At 36.3% G+C, this 26,267-nt stretch overlaps 1 protein-coding gene across 1 annotated transcript in view; it reads left to right on the top strand.

Moving 5' to 3' along the window:
• The first annotated feature begins 2,802 nt into the window (after window positions 1–2,802).
• Window positions 2,803–26,267, top strand: part of Ptprr (protein tyrosine phosphatase receptor type R) — a 257,549-nt gene continuing 234,084 nt past the window's right edge. Inside the window, exon 1 of the mRNA XM_047551730.1 lies at window positions 2,803–3,176. Within this exon, the coding sequence (XP_047407686.1) occupies window positions 3,119–3,176 (58 nt within the window). The 5' untranslated portion in view covers window positions 2,803–3,118. The remainder of the gene's footprint in view (window positions 3,177–26,267) is intronic.

Below are 26,267 nucleotides of genomic sequence, written 5' to 3'. Positions count from 1 at the left end.
CATCCATATGATATTAATTTTCTACTTATATTTAAAAATGTAAATGATTTTCTTTAGGGTGTAACTCTGCAGGACAGTACTCATTTGTATGGTTCTCTCATATTAATTGCCATGATTCTCTAAAATGGAAGTAGCTTTTTAAACAAGCTTCTCTAAAACACCAAATCACCTCCAAAGGCATTAGATCACAGGCAAAGAAAAACAGGACTTAGGGACTCACAGAATATTTCTGAGAGTTAAGGGACTGACATTTCTGCTAATTGGCTAGTTCATTTATTGGATCTTGACTTCATATGTATGTGATCAGTTCCATTGGAAGTATGATATTTGATTGACACATCTAGGAATATGAATTTTTTGCCCCATTTTCTTTTTCAAGTAAATCAATAATGAATGTCCAGACACCAAAATTATATCTCACTGCAGGTTATTTTTACCATTCTGAACTGTTCTATCTAGTCAAATTGGAAATTGTGCTGTTAAAGATATTTTTAATGCACAGTTTAAGAATTCAGCTACCTGTAGCCCTGGGCAAAGTACATACCTGGAAGTCTACTAGTTGGCAAAGTCATAGCCAATTATATTAATCCAAATTTAAATCTCCCCAAAATAACTGTCAAAATTACCTGTGGGAAAGAAAGGGGTTCAGGGCATTGCTACCTCATTGTTTCATTACCATAGTGCATTTTCTTCTTGGAAATTATTTCAGGGAAAAAGAAAAGAGGGAAACCTACCCTTGAAAAGTGGACTTGCAGTTATTTCTCCCTAGTTCTCAGCCTTGCAACAACTCTGGAACCAGATGTTATGTGAGAAAGGGGTTACTCCTCTAAACCCAAAGCACAGCTAAATGATTTGTCAAAGATCTATTGAATAAGATTCCAAGTAGCTATGTTAAGCACCACTATTGAAATTTATCCCTCAGTTGCTTTCCATCTATTCATGAGCATGTATGAGACATTGTTTAAGGCAAGTTGGACTATATCAAAGAATAACGTTGTCAAGAGTCTCTGCCATTGTAGAGGTCAGATTCCATTGCTGGAGAAGGGGTTAGGAAAACAGACAATAAACAATAAATAGCCTTAATAAAAATTCTTTTAATAAATTAGAAAGTGCTATAGTAAAAGGGAACAGGGGGAAAGTGAACCTAGAATAAGGGAAGCGGTTGTGACTTAGGGTGGGTCCGAATGAAAGAGCTGTGCCACCAAAATGGAGACTGCCACACCCATGATGGGAAGAATAGGAGTAACAAAAATGAGGCCACATGTGTCTCTCTTTTCAAGTGAGAAGACCCTTCAAATTATTAAAAACAAATCCCATTCTCCTTCTTTCTCCCACCTGTTGGGAGTATAATTTCTGGACTTGTCTCTAGGGATAAAATAAATTATAAATGAAATGAACAATACTGCCTGAGCTCTCAGGTCCTATGAGATCCTGCCTAATTTAAGCTCCGGTGGGTAGTCTGTTTCCCATTAGTTGTTCCAATTCTCAGAGGATAGAGGAAGAAAGCACTAAATGAGGTATGCAACCCAATTCATCGAGCACTTATTAGTAACTTAGTAAATTGGTAATTTGACTAGAACAATCTCATTCCATTTAAGTTAATGCAAAAGGACACCTTCAAGAGCCTTCAGCTGTGTTGTAAGACATACCAAGGCATACTACAGACGAGAGAACTATCTGAAAGAAAAACACATGACAATGCTAAATAAGTGCTGTGAAATAGAAAGATCACTCTAATCTGGAGTTAAGCCAGGGTTTTCTGGAAAAGTGAGAACAAGGGTAGATCTTGATAAGCTCCAGGGTGATGGTGATGCAAGTGGAGGCAATTAGGGAAGAGACAGGCGCAAGGTGAAGACACAGAAGCAGAGTCAGTGGTCCAGGGATGGTTTCAGGAGAGAAGTCTGGTTGAAGGTCTTCCTGGATAGACTAATTAATACTAAACTAATAATGATCTCCACACCCAAATGATTTATGGGGACACGGGAGGTAAAAACATCTGTTATACCTAAAGACAGAGTTGAACCAGAGGAACCCAGTTGAGGGAAGTGATTTTGTTAGCTTTCACCTCAAAAAGTAAAACGGAGACTAAAAATAAATATTTCCAAAAGAGCAAAAGGTGCTTTCTTTTGCTTCGATTACAAAAATATATTCCACTAGACTAAACGTATGGCCTCACTTCTTTCTGACACTATGGTTATAGACTTTGGACTTGAGTATAGAGGAAGTTTAAATGTAGGGATCCGTGTGGAGAGAAGGGACAGAGGAACAAACGGGGTACCTCTTCAGTAAGAAAAAAACACCCCCAGCAAACACAGTTACTGCTCACACTAAGCCGACTGCCAGTGGGAACCCTTCCCTGAGCAGTCCAAAATGCTCGGCTTGCCTATATTCCTGTGAGTCCTAGAAAGCTGGTAAGTCTGCAAACACCTATTCCCAGGAATAAGCTCAGTCCACGTGTAAACCCAGATTTGGGGGAGGAATAGGGAAGGGTGGGTCGCACGCTTGACACTTCGTTTAGCTCCCTCCTCTGGTTCTCTGGTCATGCCCCATCTAGTCCCAATTGGTCTCACCCCGATCCCAGGTTTTGACGGACTCTGTCCCTAATAACCGCTCCTAGAGGCACCCCGCGGCGGGGACTGTTTCCCTCGCAGCCATCACTAAGACCCGGAGGAGTGGAATTTCAATTTGAAACTCCCATGGCGCGTGAGGGCCGGCGCTGGGCATGCTCAGTAGCCGCGGCGCGTCTGGGCTGCTGCTAGCACTGCACTGGCTGCCGCGCTGCCTGCTCTGGGCTGGCGCGGGAGTCCACAAGACTGTCACCGCCGTGGCTGCGGGGCTTGCAGAAGGCCAAACGTTCGCCGCCTCTGAGCGACTCGCCCCCGCCCCTCTCTGGTCCCCTTCAGCCGCCGCCTTCTACTCTTCTTCCTCTCCCTATCTCTTCGGGAGGTGAAGCTGGTGCTTGTTTCTGTCGGCGCCACAGACTGCTCTGCAAACCTCAGACGAGGACCCTGAGAACGAATCCTGGAGACCATAGGATCCTTGGGGGCGGCTCTTTATAATAGCACTTTGCCTGAAGTGGGGTCGTGGCGGAGTTTCTCCTCCTCTCAATGCAAACACTATGCGGAGAGCAGTCGGCTTCCCTGCGCTGTGCCTGCTTCTTAATCTGCACGCTGCAGGTAAGGGGTTTCCGGGTGTAGAGCTGAAGCTGTGGATGAGATGGGAAACTGCACATGCTTAAGGACTCTAGGAAAAGCTTGCCTCGCAAAGAAAGCCTTAGAAAGGCAAAGCAGGACAGTATCTGACAGGCAAGGGGCGAGGAAATACACCTGTTGGAAGACTGAGGCTGAAAACTCAAGCTAAAATCAGCTCTTAATTTCTCTTTACCTTGTAGGAATAATAGTGAACATTTTCAATATGAATACAGATTTGCTTCCCTTTCCCCTTCTCTCTATCTAGACTCCCTGCTTCTGTTTCTAGGCTATGCGCTTGACTGCCAATTTTTTGGGAGGGAGACAAGACATCCTGCTGGATGTAACCTTTTCTACTGCAGAGGCTACATTCATAAGGTCTCTTGGTTTAGCAAGCGCTCACAGGGATGCACTGGCTGTAACCTGATGGACCACATCTCCGCCCAAAAGATCGAAATACAGGGTTCACATTAATGATGCTGCTCCAGGCTCCTTTGGCCCCTGCACTTGTCACTCGAATTTTCTAAACCAATAAGAGGAAGGAAAGGTTTCAAATAGGAGTCTCTCTTCTCTTTCAGCACCATGGCCAGCGTCCGCGGGCAGGCAATAAAACCCAACCATAGTTTCAAAGCTGACGACCCAGGGGTAGGCACTGTCCCTGGGACAGGTTTGATGAGGTCTACCCAGTAGTGACAGCGAGACTGCTCCCCGATATATACAGATTAGAAATCATAGCCAGTATCAAGTATCGTATGGAAGCAAGCTTTAGGAAGTACCTGGGAATTTTATATTCAATGTTGCTATATGCCTTGCTTTCTGAATACATACCACCTCTGTGTAGTGCAGAGACTATTTGGACTAAATCCTTTATGATTTTTTTACACACACATGAGCCAAAGGAAATATGGCAGAGAGATTTTAGGAACCCTACTGCGACAGCAGTTGTCCATGCCATAGTCCTGTAGCAACCAAAGACTAGTCATTTTCCCTGAGTTTGTTTCCCATCCAATCACACATATTCATCATTTCTCCAGCTAACATTTACTGAGTGTATACTGTGTTCCAAATATAATGGCTGTGAAACTATAATCTTTGTGATAGCTCTTAAAAAGAGTGGAATATTTTTTTCTATGTGTGCAGTAATGGGTGCAAAATATAGTACTTTATTATTCTAGCTATTTTAATGTATTGTGAATCTTTTGAGCAAGTAATGTATAGGAGTGTTAAAGCTATAATTAAGTACGCATGTTAATTGTTATAATTACAATGTTATATTGCAAGTTTTTCAGGGGTTTTTTGATATCTTTTGAAAAACAGAAAAAAACCATGACTGAATTATTAAATTATTTGCAAACAACTGTAATGAATCCTATCATTACCATATATAGTTCTTTAATATTGAAGTATGGGGTGAAAACAATTACTTAATAACACTGATACAAACATTAATTACCAAGAGTCTCAATTTTTATCAAGTTTAATAATGAATTAGCTGATCAAAAATATCAGTGCAGTTATTTTTGAAACTAATATAAAAACAAATTTTAAAGATTACATTTAATGTATCTGAAGTAATTATAGCTTAAAAGTTAAAAAATAAAACTAAACACATGAAAAACATTACTAATTTATTGTACATGAAAATTTGGAGTGAGGAAATAGAGGACTTTTGTTCATCAAAGAAGAAACCTAGAAATCTGTAGCCCTAGATTATACCTGGAGCTCTGCCAAAGGGTGTTTTACCAAAGCCAAGTCAATCCGTCTCTATTTTGACTTCTTAATTTGAAAAAAGAAAGATTAAAGAATAAGATTATTCAACCAATTTAAATTTAATAAGACAATGTAATTAAGGCTTTTTATATTTCAGTTGCAATATGTTGTATAGAAATTAATTGTATTCATATTTAATATTGTGCTTTAGATAGATGTTTTAGCACAGCAGATTGCAAGTTTAATATTGTGGTTACTTGCCAGTTTCATTTTGGATGCATTTTAATTTTAAACAGTAATTTGTGGGTCACAAGCTGTCATCAGATTAAAATTCATCACAGTTATCTAATATCATTGTTAGGGCTTTTCATCAGAACTCAAAAAAAAAATCCCACAGATTTGTTGATCTAACCCCCTGTAGATTTAGGTAATAAGAAAATGAGTGGGTGAGAAGACAAAGATCAAGGAGTCACTGACTTCTACTTGTTGAGTGTCTATTTCCTTTACAGAGACTCTTTTCTCAGGATGGGATGAACTTCATAAAGAATGAAAATTAATTCCATACATTCAGGCCTTTTGACTAAAAAGCTGATTGATCCATTCTGGATATGCCCAGGTTACCAGCAATTATTTTATTCTGGCAGAACTGATGACATTTTAGAATGCTTTAGGAATGGGAAAAATTGGCTGGCAGGATGTAAGTGTTCTTTTTTAAGCTCCATTAGGAACTGTTTCCTAAATACAGCCATGCCCCAAATGATAAGGTAACAAATTGTTTTTAGCTTGAGTGCCATTTCTAATTATTTAGTTACAGTGGGTGTGACCCTGCAAAGGGGGAAGTATAAGGATTCTGATCTTGATTCTGACTCAGTAGAAGAAGTACTGTAAATTGGTTGCAATGTCTATGGGAACATAAAGGACTGGGGTACAATGCTGTGTAATTGACATTGCTGTGAAGATAGCCCTAAGGAATTGCTGAGAGTGGAACTCCCTAGAGAAGCTGGACTCTGAATTTTCAGAGATCTCCTTAACAAGCAAATTATGGTTAATGTCCATTTACTTGTTTTACAGGTGAGAAAGCTAAGATTCAGTATAGTAAAGCACCAATTGACTGCATAGTCAGGAAGAAAACTCAGGGTCTCAGACTTGTGAGTGTATACTGTATAAAATAATGCACTGGTTCTAATAGGTGAGGCCAACATTGAGCTGATGGGGTCAAATCCCTTTTACCTGACTTTCCTTATTCTTTACTGATTCTGAGAACCAATGTAATATATAAACTCCAGTTAAAAAGACAACATCTGGAATATCCATGAAAACAACTGAAAGTTACCTCAATAATAGGGATGGTAGAGAAATAATTACTTGAAGATTCATAGATAGCTTATTTTCTTTAGTGTTTTTTTTTTTCTTTCTTTGCTTGAAGAATCATATTTCATTTGAGGAGAGAATATGACTAATAGGGTAGTATTTTAGTTGCAAAGGAGTGAATTTATTGAGATATCTTAAAAATTCTCTTGGGAAAGCTTGCTTTTTCCTGTGAATGTTTTGATAAGAAAATCAAGAAACTCATTTTAACCATTATTCTCTCCTCAATCACTGGAAAAGATTATTTCAAATTTTCACATTGTCCTTACTGTCATCTTATCTGAATGGCACAACGACTGAGTATGTGTCTCTTGGAGCTATCTTTTCAGTCTCAGAGAACTGCTTAGTGAATTTCTATAGCCTTGGGAAGGAGAGTTTCTATCGTGGGACTAAAAGGATGCAGGAACTGAAGCATCACACTCAAAAGAAAGGAAAGACTGATAGGTAAAATTATGCAAAACACTCCTATTTAACTTAGCCAATTCCAAGATGGACTTTAAATTAGAGTTCATTTTAAGATGTCTCTTAGAACTTCATACCTGAAGTTTTTTCTGTACAAAAATCACTCACCGCAGCCTTTACAAAGGCCAAAGATCCACTAGACTTTCTATGTCCATTGCCTTTTGAATAGTCATCTTGCATGACTTTCCTGGTTTTTATTTCTCTCCAGTCATATTGGCCCTCTTTCTATTCCTAGAAGATACTAGACACTCACCCATCTCATATGTTTTGCTTTTTATTTTATTTTTTTTAACTAAAACACAATCTCCAGTTATCTTCATGGCTTAATCCCTCAACAATTTTAGGTCTTTACTCAGACATTTTCTTCTTAGCGGGACCCTCCGTTGCTCTTCTATTTCATAGTCCATCTTCCCTGACACACACACACACAAAAGGAACTCTGGTACTCCTTTCCTGCTTAACTTTTTTCCCAGAGTTCTTTCACCACTTTTAGCTTACAATATGTTTTACTTCTCTGATTTGTTTATTTTGGTTTCTTCTCTCTGTATGAAAATATAAGTTTGGGGGCACAAAGTTTTGTCTATTTTACTTTTTGCTTTATCTATTAGAGATCTTGCCCTGCCTAGTACCTGAGGGCAAGTGCCTGGCATAAAGCTATTGAAGAATAAATGAATATGTTGAAAAATAAACAGAATACAGTGCTATATCTGGTCTCTCCATTTTGCATTTAATTTCTTCTTGGCATCCATGCAAAACACACTTAGTCAGCTTAGCCACTTCCAGAATTAACTTAAAAAGAGTCCATTTGTCCAAAATTCATGGTACTCCATAGACATCTCACATGCCCAGAGGACATACCTGGTAGACTGCTATCATTGTGAACTGAAGGGCCACAAGGATGGACTTACATGAGATCAAAACTACTGATCAACTCAATGGCAGAGTACTTTAAGATAATCATCAGATGTTATATGATCCAAATTCCTTGCCAGTTGCCTACATTTTTACTTCTTGGTGAAATACCTTGTCTTGTAGGGATGGGTATTGCAATGGGAAAGGATTCATACAACTAATTTGAAAACAGAATGTTTAAATCACTAGGACAAACCTGTCTGCTTCTATATCACTTGAGAGGCATAGGAAAATGTATATTGGAGATCACACATTTCTAGCACCTTTGAGTCTATATGTTATATTGGAGATCACACCCTGCCTAACACCTGGTAAGAATTATGGGGTACATTATCCACATTTCTTCTCTCTTCTTTGTTTCTTTTCTATTTCTCTACCAACTCCAGCCCTCATTCAATCGTCCTGTTGATGAACATGAGTATTTCAACAACAATGAATATTTACAGCATTTATCTAATATGATCTCTTTCCAAATTTTAAATATTCACTTGAATCCCATGGACAGCTTACAATTTATTTCCTTGCTTCCCTTTTAGCTCTCCAATCATTTCTCAATTTGTAATTTTAGGTATTTCTCTGAATATTATTTAAAGGTTGGCACTCTCTAGAGATTATGTTTGATGTTATTTCCTTTATATACAATCTGCCCGAATAATTATAATCATACTATATATTAAAGATTCCAAAATCCATATTTCCTTTGAAGATTTCTCTCCTGAATTCCAATCCCATATTTACAGTAACCTAGGAGTCACTGAATATTCCACAAGAATCTTATATCCAACTCTTCATACTCAGCACGTTTCGACCACAGTTGCTCTTAATGTTTTCTTCCCTATCATTGTGAATAGCACTACATTACCCTATAATCACTAAGCCTAAAACTAATAACTCACCCTAGACACTTCCTCTGATACATTCATCCAAAAGGTCACCAAGGTGTTCTCATCAAGTCTTCTCCACTCTCCATGTCCATGTCACCTGCCTTAGGACAGGTACTTATTTCTCCTATAGTATCTTATAATAACTTCCTATCAATCCATCTTTCATAGTAATTGCTGAGGTAAAACTCTAAAAACATACTCAATCATTTTCTCTCTTCATAAATTTCTTTAATATAGATAATGCCCTTTTTCTTTCCCTGAGAATAAAGTCCAAACTCATTAACATGACAAAGTCTTACATAATCAGGCCTTTCTAATTCCATTCCATTGTGTCCTCCATTACACACTACTATTGTTTAGGACCAAATATTTTTTATTTGCCATGTCTTGTATCCTTTTTAATACTGTTCTATTTATCTTAAATACCATACTCTGCTTCTTTTGCTATATAACTCTTACTCCAACTTGAAATCTTAATCAGGCCTTCCCTCCTTTGAGACTCTTTCTAAGATACCCCATCTCATTCAAGAAATTTTCCAATGTTTTTATTTTGGGCCAAAGTACTTAACCTGTATATTAATGTTTTCTTGAGAACAATAGAAGAATTGTGATTTTTAAGTCTGTAATCCTATTCCTTAGAACAGTCCCTGTTACCTAGTATGCCATCAATAACTGTTGGATGAATAAATAAATACATTCATGATATATTTGGAAAAATAAACTATGAATAAATTAAATTATGCTGACAAATAGATTACATCTCATCACCATGACTGTAAAGAGAACAATTGACTTTACTACTGCCTGCCGCTCAATCCAATTTACATTTATTGGTTACAAAGCAATGGAGATGGGACAGAAAAGCTTTCATTTAATAAACATTATAAGATTGTGTTCCATAAGCATGGTGCTATTTGTGGTGTAGTTGTGTGTTGTGTAGCTGAACAGATGTTCTTCTATGACTTTCTAGAACTACTTTACAATAGGAATTCAGTTAATTTTTGTCTTAAAAAGATATCAAGGCGTTAATAAGCAACATAGCATAATAGTTGCACAGTAAGAAATAAACTCAGGAGTAATCCTGATTACTGATTGATTATTATCTATCTTGATATATATGAGCCATTTCACCTTCAAAATCAGGTGGGACTCTGGAAAGTAAAATGGAGATTCCTTAGAAAACTTGGAATGGAACCACCATTTGACCCAGTTATCCTACTCCTCGGTTTATACCAAAGGACTTAAAATCAGTATACTACAGTGATGTAGCCACATCAATGTTTATAGCAGCTCAATTCACAAATAGCTAGATTGTGAAACCAACCTAGATGCCCTTTAATAGATGAATGGATAGATGTATATATGTGTGTGTGTATGTGTATATATATATATATATATATACACATACATCTGTATATATGTATGTGTATATATGTACATATATACATAAATGTACACACACAATGGAATACTACTCAGTCATAAAGAATAATAAAATTATGGCATTTGCAGGTAAATAGATGGAGTTGGAGAATAGCATGCTAAATGAAATAAACCAATTCCAAAAAACCAAAGGCCAAATGTTTTCTTTGATAAGTGGATGCTGATACATATGAGGGTGGGGGGCCCGAGGGGCAAGGGAAGAAAGGAGGAACATTGGATTGTGTGGAGGGAAATGAGAGGAGGGGAGGGGATGGTGGAAGGAAAGACGGTGGAATGAGACAAACATCTTACCCTATGTACATGTATGATTACATGAATGGTGTGACTCTACATTGTGTACAACCAGAGAAATGAAAAAGTTGTACTACATTTACAATGAATCAAAATGCATTCTGCTGTCACGTATAACTAAATAGAACAAACAATAAAAAAAGTAAAAGGAATCATGTGGGAGTGAGGCACTGGTTTCAATAAATCAAGACCCAAAATAATCCAATTATCTCTTGCTCCCTGAAACAAAACTCAGATCATCACAGAAAAAGTCTGAGTATTTGGATGTTTGTATACTTTTTCTTTATCTCATTTTATCTGTAAACAGTCTTTCTAGAACCATAAAGTTTTTGGATCTCACATATTTTTCTTGTGAGGAATATATTTATACCTGAAGAATAGAGATTGTCTTGTGAATTATAAGAAGCCTCTTCTTATGAGAAATGAGATCACAGATCAAAAGCCCATCCATTGCCATTCATATTAACTGTAACATTGCTGTTATATTTCATGGTAAGCCTATTATTAAATGTTTTAAAAGCTGATTTTTGAAGTCAAATTCAAAAGACAGAGAAAGTCAGTTTTCCCTTTAAAAGGGGATTTTGAAAGATCTTCAAAGCACTCAAAAACACTGACACACATAGAGTGCCATTCATTTTTCCCAACATAAAGAATTTTAATAGTTTTGAAAAGGAAAGATTTAGTGGTAAATTATTATTTTAAGATCAAATTTCTAAATGCTTATATGCTATATAATGTAACTATAAGTGCCTATAATTTCAATGATACTTGCCATAGAAAGACAATTAACAGATTTATATTGTGAACATTAGCACTTTCCATCTAAATCATTTTTACTCATAATAACTTTCCCCATAACAAATCTCATTTGATTTCAATGTATTAAGATGATGATATCCATTTAAAATGCAGCTGCATGAACCAACAACAAAGCAAAACTAATTGTTTGCATTAAGCGACAGTCTAGATCAATATGTTTAGTTGCAGTGAAGCAAATGCCAAGTTCAGTTGAAAAATGATTTTTTTATCCCTAGTTCACATTTAAAGCAATGTTCGCCTTCTGATTTAAATTAGAAGAATGGCCTAAGCAGCCCCAAACTACTGGTTCTTTGGGAAGGAGCATTTAATGAGCAAGAAATAAAGGCCACTCATAATGATTCACTGACATAAACAAGAAGACTATGGCTGTTTCACCTTAGTAAAGATCCAATTCTTGATGGAGACAATAGAGAAAATGAAACAATATGTGCAAGTGCCCAATCAGCTCCCACCACTGGGTGACTTTTACTTACTTGGGAAAGATGCTCACTAGGGAGTATGCCAAATCTAATACCATGGTGAGTCATATTGAAAGATCACTGATCCATTATTATAAAGGCATGATTTTAAATTTTTAGCAACTTATTTCACCTTCTTGATTCAAAATAATCCGTCCTTCCTTTTTCCAGTTGTCCCTGGAAGAAAATGAAATAGTTTAAACAGAGAAGTAAAAATTAAAATAAGTGGTAAATGCCATATTTTTAGATAACCTTTAACTGAATACTTCAGTAGTTAAGAGTTAAATGGGATAATGCATGCAAACCTGCGTTGTCTTAATAAATACCAGTGTTACAAAATATGGGGGAAATGTTGGATGATAGTTGGTTAACTGGTATCTTGGAGAAATTTCTCATTTTTGATTGTGTGTTTGAGCCAATACTGAAGAAGCACATATAACAGAACCTGGATTCCAGCTTCTGTCAACTGGGATTTATCTGCATAGTTTTCATCTACTATAGGTCTGAGCCTGGTCATATGTGCAAGTTTGTAGTAGCTTTCAAAGCTCTAAAACATCTACCTATCCTCCAGATCTTCCTCTCAATGCCTTACCTAAAAGTTCCATCTAATTCGGGGCTCTCAACATCATGTCTTTAACAAACCCCTCTTTAAATGAATGTGGATTACAAATTTATCTTGGGTTTTCCTGATAATGAATTGAAATATGTAGCATGTACATTAATACCACAAATCTGAAATATCTAGTCCCTATCACACTTCCTTATTTATCATATAAGCCCATATTTTTGCTGGGAACCATCACCCCATTTGGTCCCTCTAGGGGGATCCACAAAGGGCAAGAAGTTCAAGCAGGTGGCAGGGCTACAGCTAATAGCTCCACAGGCCTCCCCTCTATTGTCTGCTGCTCTGGCAAGTTTTCTTCTCTACTGACCAACAGACACTCTCCAGTTTGCCATTCATAGCCCATGGAGTTTCTACACCATTGGGCTCCAGGTCCAGTGGAAGATTGCCTGTGTTTTTATGGACACTGGAAAACCTGTTTTATTGTAAAGGAATAGTAGGAAAGGAATTAAGAGATAGGAAGAACACATATATGGGATGGTCAAAGACAGACTCAAATGCTTACCTCACACCTTAGGCTACTTAGCCACACCTGAACTTCCAGGTCTCTTCTCTCTGCTGATTTTTATCTCACATGTCAGGATTATCTACAAATTCAGTTTGGCTCACTTGGAGACCTGAAGTCCACCAGAAAACTCAAAATACAATTGTGGAAACTTTACCATGGTCTTTTAATCCTCTATGCGAATTCAAGGACACAGGTTGCGATTTCAGTGCCTCTGAATATTCCATGACAGTTAAGAAGCATGCTACCATGATTGGTCAGGAGCCTGGTCCCCTTGGGCATGGCTCTTGGAATCCTTGGGCACCTCTGTATCTTCAGAGCATCAGGATTTCTCATCAGATGTCCTCTTGGTTAATTTTGAGAGTTATCTTTCCTCTGATTGGGAATGCCTGAGATTAAGAGTGCTTGAATTATAAATTTTTATCATGCTGTTTACAAGTTCTAAATTTGAGCATATATTGAAAATTTATATAAATATTATATGAAAATATAAGAAGAGGATCTTCTTTCAAGATAAACATATTTCATAGGAAAGAGACAAATACATTTCTTTATAAGAAAAAAAGGGGAAAACAAAGGAATATTTCCTAAATCCCTATAATATCTCAAATTCTCTTATAAGCTAATAGGAAGTATGTTTTGAAATGACATGATCATTCTTCAAAAACCACAAAAATAGACCCTAATTTATATAGTACAATAAAAAGCACTTAGGCTCTAAAACTTGACCACCTGGGTTTGAATCCCATCATTTGCTATTTACTGATTAAATTATCTGTACCTCCCTTTTTTTTCCTTTGTAAAATAGTTTGAACACCAAAGTAACTACCTCACCAGTTGGTATGAGGATTTAATAAAGTTAATGTATAAGGACCCACAGTATGAATCTGGTACACTGAATATATTCAATAACTAGTAGCTATAAGACTTCTCATGCTAATGCACGTGAAAACTTCCATTGGTTCCATATTTCAGCTCTCACATGTGAAGAAAAAAAAAGAAGAAGAAAATGTGCAGTTCCCCAGAACCACACACACACGAAAGTACACACTGACTATTGGGCTACTCTAAAAATCACTCTAAAGCCTTCTTTTGTGAAGATGCCTGCCATGAAAATCAAATTGGTATGCCTCCATGTAAAATATTAGTATAACTTTAGTCTTACAAATTTAAAAATGCTCATAGTTAGAAAGTCCATGTTGAAGGGACTAAATGCCCCTTTCAAAACTTAAGTGTATAAACTGCTTGATCCCATTCATATGTGTAATCGAAAAAAGTTGATCTCATAGAAGTAGAGTAGAATGGTGTTTACCAGATGCTGAGGGAATTATAGGGGAGGGGAAGGGAGGAAATGCTGGCGAAAGGAAATATAATTACAGTTATATAGAAGGAATTTTTTTTAAAGTCCAGAATGGACAAGTATATAGAGACAGAAAGTATATAAGTCATTGCCTGAAACTAGGTTGTGGGGAGTCGCGGAATGGGGTGTGGGAGAGGATATGGAGGATGACTACTAGTGGTTATGAAGTTTCTTTTTTGAGAGATGAAAATGAAAATGCTCTAAAACTGATTATAGGCGTAGTTGCAAATCCTTCATGAAGGATTTGCCCTTTATGAAGTCAGAGAGTTTCCACATATGCAACATGGGAATCAAACATCCCTGAGTCTGCTGTGAGTCCCCAGTGGATACAGGGTCAATGTACAGGTCTACCCTGTGCCTGAAACGAAGGTCTCTCTGGTCCCTCATCCCTCACCTTGCAGCATCAGCTCTCAATACTGTCAGCACCTTCTCCTGCCCAGAATGTCTGAAAGTATTCCCTTCATACCTGCATTCTCAGATTCAGCCTCTGAATCCAACTCTCTTTCCTCTCCATTCCCAATTAAGCAGATAACCTTTGTGTCCCATTCTGGGAGAGATCTCTTCTCAACAACACTGATGTACTCCACATAAAAATAGCTGTTAGTAATTTGTCCATTCCCCATTAAACTTCCATTTTTCAAAAGAATCATTAGATTATAGTGTCTTAGCTCAGGGTCATTAATTTTGAATAGTGGACGAAGAGACCAGGACAGAGTAGAAAAGAAGTGTTGGCCTAGAGTCTACCAAGTGCCCCCCTAATCCCTAAACAAGAGAGTGCAGGACAGGGACCTCAAGAGGTCTCTGTGGACACCCTTCCTCACTCCCTCCTAATGTATAGGCATTGATTTCTCTGTAGAATCACTGCTATAAAAATATTTCAATTTTTTATATATTCTAATGTATAGTTTGTTATGTTTTAATGTACTCCTAATCTGCTATGAGAATTATTCTTAAAACAGATACTTTGTCATGAAATTGGAGCCAACTTTCCAGACCTCCAGAGAACTCTTCTATAAAAACAATGAAGTTTCCAATCTTTATAACTATTTACAAATAATTATATTTTAGCTATTTACATAATGAACCATATATAAAAATTAGATTTGCCAAGTATACTACTTCATTACTCAGAAAGGACAATTCCTATGATTCCTGGAAAGGTTAGTATTTCTCAGCTTTCTGGCCATATGAAGAGTTTCTATACTGCTGCCTTTCCCCAGAGGGCATATCTTGATATCTTGATGAAGGTCTTTTTTTAACAGCTATGTAGAATTTAGTACACAGTGCATTCATTCCTGTCCTCCAAGCATCCTTGGATTTAATTCTTCAGAAATAGATGGGGTCAGGAGTAGGCTTCTGACTGCTTCTGTCTGCTGACATACATCCCACCTCTTCCAGAAGAGTCTGAGGCCATCCCTTCTTCATGACTTATGTCTAGTCACATGGTCCCAAAGGGTGCTGCTCTAATTGAATTGTGTCCCACTCTAATAGGTATTTATCAAATGAAAAATAACTTCTTTAAAATTGGACAAAAACCAGGAAACATAAAATCCTCCCCATTGCCATTTTAGCACCAGCACATAACACATGATGGATTGTTCCTGAAGTGCCTGTCAATTCCATGACTCCCAAGTAGAATTTTTAACTGTGTAGGTTAATTTTCAAAGGATGAGATAACAGGAAGAAAGGAGACACCCAGAATGTTTGCACTGGCCTGGGAATGGGAATAGGAACTGCTCTTCCAATGGAATATTTGAGGAAATGTGAAAGAGTGTTTATTATGTCAAAGAACATGCAAAAAAAAAAAAAAAAAACACCTTTACAAGTTACCTTAATTAAAATCATCTTTTATTCTTATAAGGTTCAGGTCCTCTCCTAAATACAGGATAATAGATTTGGCTCTATAAACATAGCCTAACTGCTTTGCTGCTGGCTTCTTTATTTTTATTGTAGATATATTGGACACATCACTAGTCAAATGTGGAGTATTAATGAATATCACAGGGCTGGGGATGTAGCTCAGTGGTAGATCTCTTGTCTAGCATGAACAGGGCCCTGGGTTCAACCCCCAGTACCCAGAAAGAAGAGAAAAGAAAAGAAAAAAAGAGAGAGAAGAAAAGAATGCCACAGAACTTCCTAGTGAGTTTTCACAGTACAGTGGTCAGAGCCTACAGACTGAATCTCAAGAAAACCAGACCTAGAAAGATGTGTTCTTTCAATTATGAGTATATTCAAGTCTCTTTTTGGGCCCTTGTGGACTTATAATTTTGATAAATGCAGTCTTATCCTATAGACATTCTACTTTACTTTTTAATCTTTATGATGAAATAGCTGGTTTAAGGATGAATATTTTCATCAAATTGTTTATTTGATGTCGGGATATAAAACAAATGTGTGCATATACAAATACAGCTATATATATTCTGTTAGAACATAACTAAGACATGCAAACTGAATTCTGTTAAACTGGGTTTTATAAAGACACATAGCCCTAGTGTAGTCTTTCAAAGCACTGGTGCAATTTCCTACTAAGGTTACTAGGAGTGAGCAAATATCATACTTTGGGAGGTTATCCTAATAAACCTTGATTGCCACATTATGGGAAGACTGTGGGGTTTCAGGAGGATTCAGTGTTATTATTGTGGGTACTCTTAACTGGAGTTAGTATTGTGATGACCACTTGGGTTACCACTACTGATGTAATTAAGGAACAAATAGAAAATAGTTTTAATAGTAGCCTTCTTACAATGAAAGATATCACCTCTGGAAAGCCCTGCTCCTATAAATTCTCAAAGGCCCTTTTTACTGTATTAATGGAAAAATTTATCTCTTTACAAAAATTAGGACCATGCAAAGTCTGTCAAATTAGATTGAGGCTCTTGTTTTACAATATGTTTTCTGATGAGAAAACTGAGATTCATTTGAATAAGTAGACTTGCACAAGTTCACATAGATGGAAAGAAGGGAGTTGGGCGTATTGAAATTAGAACCTATGTTCCTCATCACTTAATTCTTTCTTTTTGTTAAAAAAAAGTTTTGTCCTTTCTCAATACTATCAAAGGTATTTTTCCCAGATGAAACTTTCACTGGTACTCACTGTTTTTAATCTTCCTGAAAGGTATTTACAAATAAAACTGGAGCCATTTCTTATGCAGAAATTCTCAAGGGAAGCCCCCAATATTATCCATTTATCTCTCCTTTCTGGCATAAAAGAGGGTTAGCAACGCTTTAAAAAAAGATGATCAAACAAAATTGACTTCTTTTGAATGCTCACTTTTTTCTGATCTCTTTAGATACCACTGTTTGATGCTTTTGTTCCTTTTATAGTTAGTGACATTGATTTAAAGCTTGCAGTGCAAGGACTTATGCTGAGATGGTATATACAAGGCCATTGTACCTTATGCTTCCAGAAATAACCACCATTGAATTTGAAATAATGAATCATAATGTACTTAACAGTGTAATTTCATACATGTCTCTTTTCTTTGTTAAATATCTCTTCAAAGAGGTTATTAAAGTCATATCCAGAATGAAGTTTCGGTTGTGTAATTTTGTGACCATAAAAATTCACTGGTTATTCTCATGTAAATGTTGCTCCTATGATAAAAAAGTACTCTTAGTTTAAATGCAGATGAGTATCTTTGAGGAGTCACTCCCATTCTGTGAGAGACACTCTCCTTCACAGGTTGGGAAAACTGTTACTGAACACTCAGGCGGATGAGGAGACCTACCACACATCTCAAATTCACCTTCTCATTCTTTTCAAGAACCATTTCAATCCCTCTCTATCCTTCTGAAACCTCCAATCTTTCCTCCCTTTCTTATGAGGTGATTTTATCCCCTTCTATGGAGAGAAACAAGAGACCTTCAGAAGGTAATTTCCTCTACTTTTACCACCAAATTTATAATCATTCGTAATCTCCTCTGCCACCAACACACTTTACAATCAAAGAAATACCTTGCTCTGTGGACTGGGGCGATAGCTCAGTTGGTAGAGTACATATCTTACTCTAATCCAAAACTCATGCCTGGAGTTAACTCCTCCTGTCTTCCAGAGAGCTCAAACTAATGCTTATTCCACCTATTCCTCCTTTATTTTCAACCTCTCCTTCTGAATTAGTTCCTTTGCCTTAGAGATTAAGTGACCTAAAATCTCTTCTAACTTGAAACAAAACAAAAACAAAGGCAAATTCCCAAACCCCTTCTTCCTGATAACATTGTCACTCTCTTCTTACACCTAAACTTATAAGATCGGTCCACATGTTTTTCTATCCCACTCACTCCTCAATCCAATTAAATTTAGCTTTTTTCCCCTCCCTACACACTGAAGCTATTTTCTATAAATATATCAATGATTTTCTCAGTGATAAAGACTTACCTGAGTGAGGAGAAAAGATCCTTTTAATATAGTTTTGAATGAAAAAGGCAGCTTACAAAACTTAATATAATATATTGACTTTTTTGGTGTGTGGTTCCAGGATTTTTAACACATGTATAGACTCTTGCAGTCACCACCACAGTGAAGATACACAAGAGTTCCAGAATTCCAAAAAATTCATTCATGCTATCTCTCCCCTTCCCTAGACCCTAAACCCTAATAACTATTTATTTTTCATCACTGTAGATTTTTTTAATCTTTTTGAGAATGGCATATAAATGGAAAATACAGGTAGTTTTGGAAACTGTCTTTTTCACTCCGTTTAATACCTTTCAGACTCATCCAAGTGGCTTGCATAAAGAATATTACTCCATAGTATAAATGTATTGTAGTTTATTTACCCATTAACCCTTAGAAGGGCATTTGAATTATTGCCATTTGGGAAAAAAATATGAATAGAGTTGCTACAAAAATATTTTTACAGACTTTTTTGCATGAATGTATGTTTTATGTCTTTAAGGTAAATATGTACAAATGGGTTTTCTGTGTCATATGGTAAAAATGTTTATGAGACATTGTTAAATTATTTTCCAGAGTGCCTTTGCCAGTTTGTGTTCCCACCAGTAAGGTTTGAGTCTTCATTTATTTCAAATCCTTTTCAGTACTGAGTATTGTTAGTACTTTTCATTTGGGTTGCAAAATGAAATTCATATCATAGTTTTAATATGCAATTCCCCAACTATTACTAAGGTTGGACATATTTTCATTTGCTTTTTTGGCATCCACGTGTCCTCTAGAAGTATCTGTCTAGAAGTTATTAGCCCGTTTTTAAACTGGTTTGTTTGATAATTTTGAATTTTGAGAGGTCTTCATATATCCTGGTTACCAGTACTTTGGGGATATGTAATTTGCAATTCTTTTTCTCCCACCTTGAAGCTACCCTTTTTATTCTCTTAACAGCATCATTCCCACAGCAATTATTTTTTAATTTATTACTTTAGGACTGCCTAATCTATTAATTATTTTCTTTTGTATATTGTAAATTTGATGTCAGATCTAAGAACTCTTTGCCTAACCTTAGATAAAAGAATTGTCTACATTTTCTTCTAAAAATTTTAGGATATGCATTACAAATTTAGATCTATAATCTCTCCTGAGTTATTTTTGTATATGTGAAGTGTAGGTAAAGATTAATTTTTGTTGTATTACAGATGTCCAATAGTTTTGATATAAATTTTTTGTTTCAATATAATTTTGAAAAAACTATAATTTCACAATTGTTTTTCCATATTTATAAAAATTCAAATGGTGATACTTTCTCTGAATTTACTTTTTAATTTTTATATGGGAAATATCTTAATTGACAAACCATAATTACATACACTTATGGTGTGCAATGTGCTACTCTGATAAATCTGTACAATGTGGAATAATTAAATAAAACTAATTAACATATGCATCTCCTTACCATTTTTTGTATTGATTTGAAATTCACTCTGAGTTATTCTGAAATACACATTACTATCGACAATAACAACTGTGTAACTGAAGATCTCTCTTCAACACACTGACTTCAAATACTTTGGATGTATTCTCAGACGTGAGTTTACTGGATCACATGGTACTTCTAAATTTTGTTTTTCAGAGGAAACTCCATACTGTTTTTCACCTTATAGCTATAATAATTACATGCCCACCAACAATGCACAGGGTTTCCCTTTTTCACACCCTCACCAACACTTGCTATCTTTCATATATTTTTAAATTTATTTTTATTGTAAACAAATGGGATACATGTTGTTTCTCTGTTTGTACATGAAGTAAAGGCATACAATTTGTGTAATCATACATTTACATATGGTAATAGTGTTTGATTCATTCTGTTATCTTTTCCTCCCCCCTCACTCCTCACATTCCTCTTTTCCCTCTATACAGTCCCTCCTTCGTCCATTCTTGCCCCCCTCCCACACCCATTATGTGTCATCATCTGCTTATCAGTGAGATCATTCATTCTTTGGTTTTTTGAGATTGACTTATCTCACTTAGCATGATATTCTCCAATTTCATCCATTTGCCTGCAAATGCAATAATTTTATCATTCTTCACGGCAGAGTAATATTCCATTGTGTATATATACCACAGTTTCTTTATCCATTCATCAATTGAAGGACATCTAGGTTGGTTCCACAATCTGGCTATTGTGAATTGAGCAGCTATGAACATTGATGTGGCTGCATCAGTGTAGTATGCTGATTTTAAGTCCTTTGGGTATAGGCCAAGGAGTAGGATAGCTGGGTCAAATGGTGGTTCCATTCCAAGTTTTCTGAGGAATCTCCACACTGCTTTCCAGATTGGCTGCACTAATTTTCAACCCCAACAGCAATGTATGAGGGTACCCTTTTCCCCACATCCTCGCCAACACGTATTATTGCTTGTATTCTTGATAATCGCCATTCTAATTGGGGTGTGATGAAATCTTAGGGTAGTTTTGATTTGCATTTCTCTTATTACTAGAGAAATTGAACATTTTTTATATATCTGTTGATTGCTTGTACATCTTCTTCTGTGAAGTGTCTGTTCATATCCTTAGCCCATTTGTTGATTGGATTATTTGCATTCTTGGTGTAGAGTTTTTTGAGTTCTTTATAGATTCTGGAGATTAGTGCTGTAGCTGAAGTATGAGTGGCAAAGATATTCTCCCACTCTGTAGGCTCTTTCTTTGCATTGCTGATAGTTTCCTTTGCTGAGAGAAAGCTTTTTAGTTTGAATCTATCTCAGTTATTGATTCTTACTTTTATTTCTTGTGCTATGGGAGTCCTGATAAGGAAGTCTGATCCTAAGCCGAAATGTTGAAGATTTGGACCTACTTTTTCTTCTATAAGATGCAGGATCTCTGGTCTGATTCCAAGGTCCTTGATCCATTTTGAGTTGAGTTTTGTGCAGGGTGGGAGATAGGGTTCTGCTGCATATGGATTTCCAGTTTTCCCAGTACCATTTGTTGAAGAGGCTATCTTTTCTCCATTGCATATTTTTGGCCCCTTTGTCTAGTATGAGAAAATGTATTTATTTGGGTTTGTGTCCATGTCCTCTATTCTTACCATTGGTCTACCTGTCTATTTTGGTACCAGTACCATGCCATTTTTGTTACTATTGCTTTGTAGTATAGTTGAAGTTCTGGTATTGCGATACCCTCTGCTTCACTCTTTCTACTAAGGATTGCTTTAGCTATTCTGGGTTTCTTATTCTTCCAGATGAATTTCATGATTGCTTGCTCTAATTCTGTAAGGTACATCATTGGGATTTTAATTGGAATTGCATTGAATCTGTATAGCATTTTTGGTAATATGGCCATTTTGGCAATATTAATTCTGCCTATCCAAGAACATGGGAGATCTTTCCATCTTCTAAAGTTTTCTTCAATTTCTTTCTTTAGTGTTCTGTAGTTCTCATTGTAGAGGTGTTTCACCTCTTTTGTGAGATTGATTCCCAAGTTTTTTTTTTTTGAGGCTATTGTGAATGGGGTAGTTTTCCTAACTTCTCTTTCTGAAGATTCATCACTTATGTATAAAAATGCATTGGATTTATGAGCATTAATCTTATATCCTGCTACTTTACTGAATTCACTTATGAGTTCTAAAAGTTTTCTGGTGGAATTTCCAGGTTCCTCTAAATATATAATCATGTCATCAGCAAATAGGGATAGTTTGAGTTCTTCTTTTCCTATTCGTATCTCTTTAATTTCTTTGGTCTGTCTAATTACTCTGGCTAAAAGGCAGAAAAAGTTAAAATCAGAGCTGAAATCAAAGAAATTGAAACAAAAGAAACAACAGAGAAAATTGACAAAATAGTTGGTTCTTTGAAAAAGTAAACAAAATTAATAAACCCTTAGCCAAACTAACAAAGAGAAGGAGAGAAAAAACTCAAATTAATAAATTTGGAATGAACAAGGAAATATCACAACAGACACGAGTGAAATACAAAACATAATTAGAAGCTATTTTGAAAATCTATACTCCAAAAAAGTAGAAAATCTTGAAGACATCAACAGGTTTCTAGAGACATATGAATTACCTAAACTGAACGAGGAGGACATACACACCTTAAATAAATCAATTTCAAGCAATGAAATAGAAGAGGTCATCAAAAGCCTACCAACAAAGAAAAGTACAGGTCCAGATGGGTTCTCAGCCGAGTTCTACAAAACCTTTAAAGAAGAGCTCATTCCAATACTTCTCAAAGTATTCCTTGAAATAGAAGAGAAGGGAACCCTCCCAAACTCATTCTATGAAGCCAGTTTCACCCTGATACCTAAACCAGACAGAGACACATCGAGGAATGAAAATTTCAGACCAATATCCTTTTTTTTTTTAATTTTATTGTAAACAAATGGGATACATGTTGTTTCTCTGTTTGTACATGGCATAAAGGCATACCATTTGTGTAATCATAAATTTATATAGAGTAATGCTGTTTGATTCATTTTGTTATTTTTTTCCCTTCCCCCCCACCTCTCCCACCCCTCTTTTCCCTCTATACAGTCCTTCCTTCCTCCATTCTTGCCCCCCTCCCTAACCCTAACTCTAACCCTAACACTAACCCCTCCCACCCCCCATTATGTGTCATTATCCACTTATTAGCGATATCATTCGTCCTTTGTTTTTTGAGATTGGCTTATCTCACTTAGCATGATATTCTCCAATTTCATCCATTTGCCTGCAAATGTCATAATTTTATCATTCTTCACGGCGGAGTAATATTCCATTGTATATATATATACCACAGTTTCTTTTTCCATTCATCAATTGAAGGACATCTAGGTTGGTTCCACAATCTGGCTATTGTGAACTGAGGAGCTATGAACATTGATGTGGCTGTATCTCTGTAATATGCTGATTTTAAGTCCTTTGGGTATAGGCCAAGGAGTGGGATAGCTGCGTCAAATGGTGGTTCCATTCCAAGGTTTCTAAGGAGTCTCCACACTGCTTTCCAGAGTGGCTGCACTAATTTGCAGCCCCACCAGCAATGTATGAGTGTACCTTTCTCCCCACATCCTTGCCAACACCTGTTGTTGCTTGTATTCTTGATAATCGCCATTCTAATTGGGGTGAGATGGAATCTTAGGGTGGTTTTGATTTGCATTTCTCTTATTACTAGAGATGTTGAACATTTTTCCATATGTTTGTTGATTGCTTGTAGATCTTCTTCTGTGAAGTGTCTATTCATTTCCTTAGCCCATTTGTCAATTGGATTATTTGCATTCTTGGTGTAGAGTTTTTTGAGTTCTTTATAGATTCTGGAGATTAGTGCTCTATCTGAAGTATGATTGGCAAAGATTTTCTCCCACTCTGTAGGCTCTTTCTTTGCATTGCTGATAGTTTCCTTTGCTGAGAGAAAGCTTTTTAGTTTGAATCTATCCCAGTTATTGATTCTTGCTTTTATTTCTTGTGCTATGGGAGTCCTGTTGAGGAAGTCTGGTCCTAAGCCGACATGTTGAAGCTCTGGACCTACTTTTTCTTCTATAAGATGCAAGGTCTCTGGTCTGATTCCGAGGTCCTTAATCCATTTTGAGTTTAGTTTCGTGCATGATGAGAGATATGGGTTTATTTTCATTCTGTTGCATATGGATTTCCAATTCTCCCAGCACCATTTGTTGAAGAGGCTATCTTTTCTCCATTGCATATTTTTGACCCCTTTGTCTAGTATGAGAAAATTGTATTTATTTGGGTGTGTGTCCATGTCCTCTATTCTGTACCATTGATCCACCTTTCTATTTGGGTACCAATACCATGCTGTTTTTGTTACTATTGCTTTGTAGTAGAGTTGAAGATCTGGTATTGCGATACCCCCTGCTTCACTCTTTCTGCCAAGGATTGCTTTAGCTATTCTGGGTTTTTTATTCTTCCAGATGAATTTCATAATTTCTTGCTCTATTTCTGTAAGGTACATCATTGGGATTTTAATTGGACTTGCATTGAATCTGTATAGCACTTTTGGTAGTATGGCCATTTTGACAATATTAATTCTTCCTATCCAAGAACATGGGAGATCTTTCCATCTTCTAAGGTTTTCTTTAATTTCTTTCTTTAGTGTTCTGTAGTTCTCACTGTAGAGGTCTTTCACCTCTTTTGTGAGATTGATTCCCAAGTATTTTATTTTTTTCGAGTCTATTGTGAATGGGGTAGTTTTCCTAACTTCTCTTTCTGAAGATTCATCACTTATGTATAAAAATTCCTTAGATTTATGTGCATTGATCTTATATCCCGCTACTTTACTGAATTCACTTATGAGATCTAAAAGTTTTCTGGTGGAATTTCCTGGTTCCTCTAAGTATATAATCATATCATCAGCAAACAGGGATAGTTTGAGTTCTTCTTTTCCTATTTGTATCCCTTTAATTTCTTTCATCTAATTGCTCTGGCTAGAGTTTCAAGGACGATATTGAATAGAAGTGGTGAAAGAGGGCATCCCTGCCTTGTTCCAGTTTTTAGAGGGAATGCTTTCAGTTTTTCACCATTTAGAATGATATTAGCCATAGGCTTAGCATAGATGGCCTTTACAATGTTAAGGAATGTTCCCACTATCCCTATTTCTTCTAGTGTTTTGAGCATGAAGGGGTGCTGTATTTTATCAAATGCTTTTTCTGCATCTATTGAAATAATCATGTGATTCTTGACTTTAAGTCTATTGATATAGTGAATTACATTTATTGATTTCCTGATGTTGAATCAACCTTGCATCCCTGGGATGAAACCCACTTGATCATGGTGCACTATCTTTTTAATATGTTTTTGTATGCGATGCTAAAATTTTGTTGAGAATTTTTGCATCGATGTTCATTAAGGATATTGGTCTGAAATTTTGTTTCCTCAATGTGTCTCTGTCTGGTTTAGGTATCAGGGTGATATTGGCTTCATAGAACGAGTTTGGGATGCTTCCCTCCTCTTCTATTTTATGGAATACTTTGAGAAGTATTGGAATGAGCTCTTCTTTAAAGGTTTTGTAGAACTCGGCTGAGAACCCATCTGGTCCTGGACTTTTCTTTGTTGGTAGGCTTTTGATGACTTCATCTATTTCATTACTTGAAATTGATTTATTTAAGGTGTGTATGTCCTCCTCGTTCAGTTTAGGCAATTCATATGTCTCTAGAAACCTGTTGATGTCTTCGAAATTTTCTATTTTGTTGGAGTATAGATTTTCAAAATACCTTCTAATTATGTTTTGTATTTCACTCGTGTCTGTTGTGATATTTCTTTGTTCATTCTGAATTTTAGTGATTTGGGTTTTCTCTCGTCTTCTCTTTGTTAGTGTGGCTAAAGGTTTATCAATTTTGTTTATTTTTTCGAAGAACCAACTATTTACTTTGTCAATTTTTTATATTGTTTCTTTTGTTTCAATTTCTTTGATTTCAGCTCTGAGTTTAACTATTTCCTGTCTTCTACTACTTTTGGTGTTGGTCTGTTCTTCTTTTTCTAGGGCTTCGAGCTGTAGTGTTAGGTTGTTTATTTGTTCAGTTTTACTTCTTTTATTAAATGCGCTCCATGAAATAAATTTTCCTCTAAGTACTGCTTTCATAGTGTCCCAGAGATTTTGATATGATGTTTCTTTGTTCTCATTTACCTCTAAGAATTTTTTAATTTCCTTCCTAATATCTTCTGTTATCCATTCATCATGTAATAGCATATTGTTTAATCTCCAGGTGTTGGAGTAGTTTCTGTTTTTTACTCTTTCATTTATTTCTAACTTCAATCCATTATGATTTGATAGAATACAAGGTAGTGTCTCTATCTTCTTGTATTTGCTAACATTAGCTTTGTGGCATAATATATGGTCTATTTTAGAGAAGGATCCATGTGCTGCTGAGAAGAAA

This window comes from Sciurus carolinensis, chromosome 4 (assembly GCF_902686445.1).
Source record: "Sciurus carolinensis chromosome 4, mSciCar1.2, whole genome shotgun sequence".
NCBI classification, from domain to species: domain Eukaryota; kingdom Metazoa; phylum Chordata; class Mammalia; order Rodentia; family Sciuridae; genus Sciurus; species Sciurus carolinensis.
The sequence above is the reverse complement of the archived record's forward strand: the minus strand, read 5'-3'. Positions and strand labels throughout refer to the sequence as shown.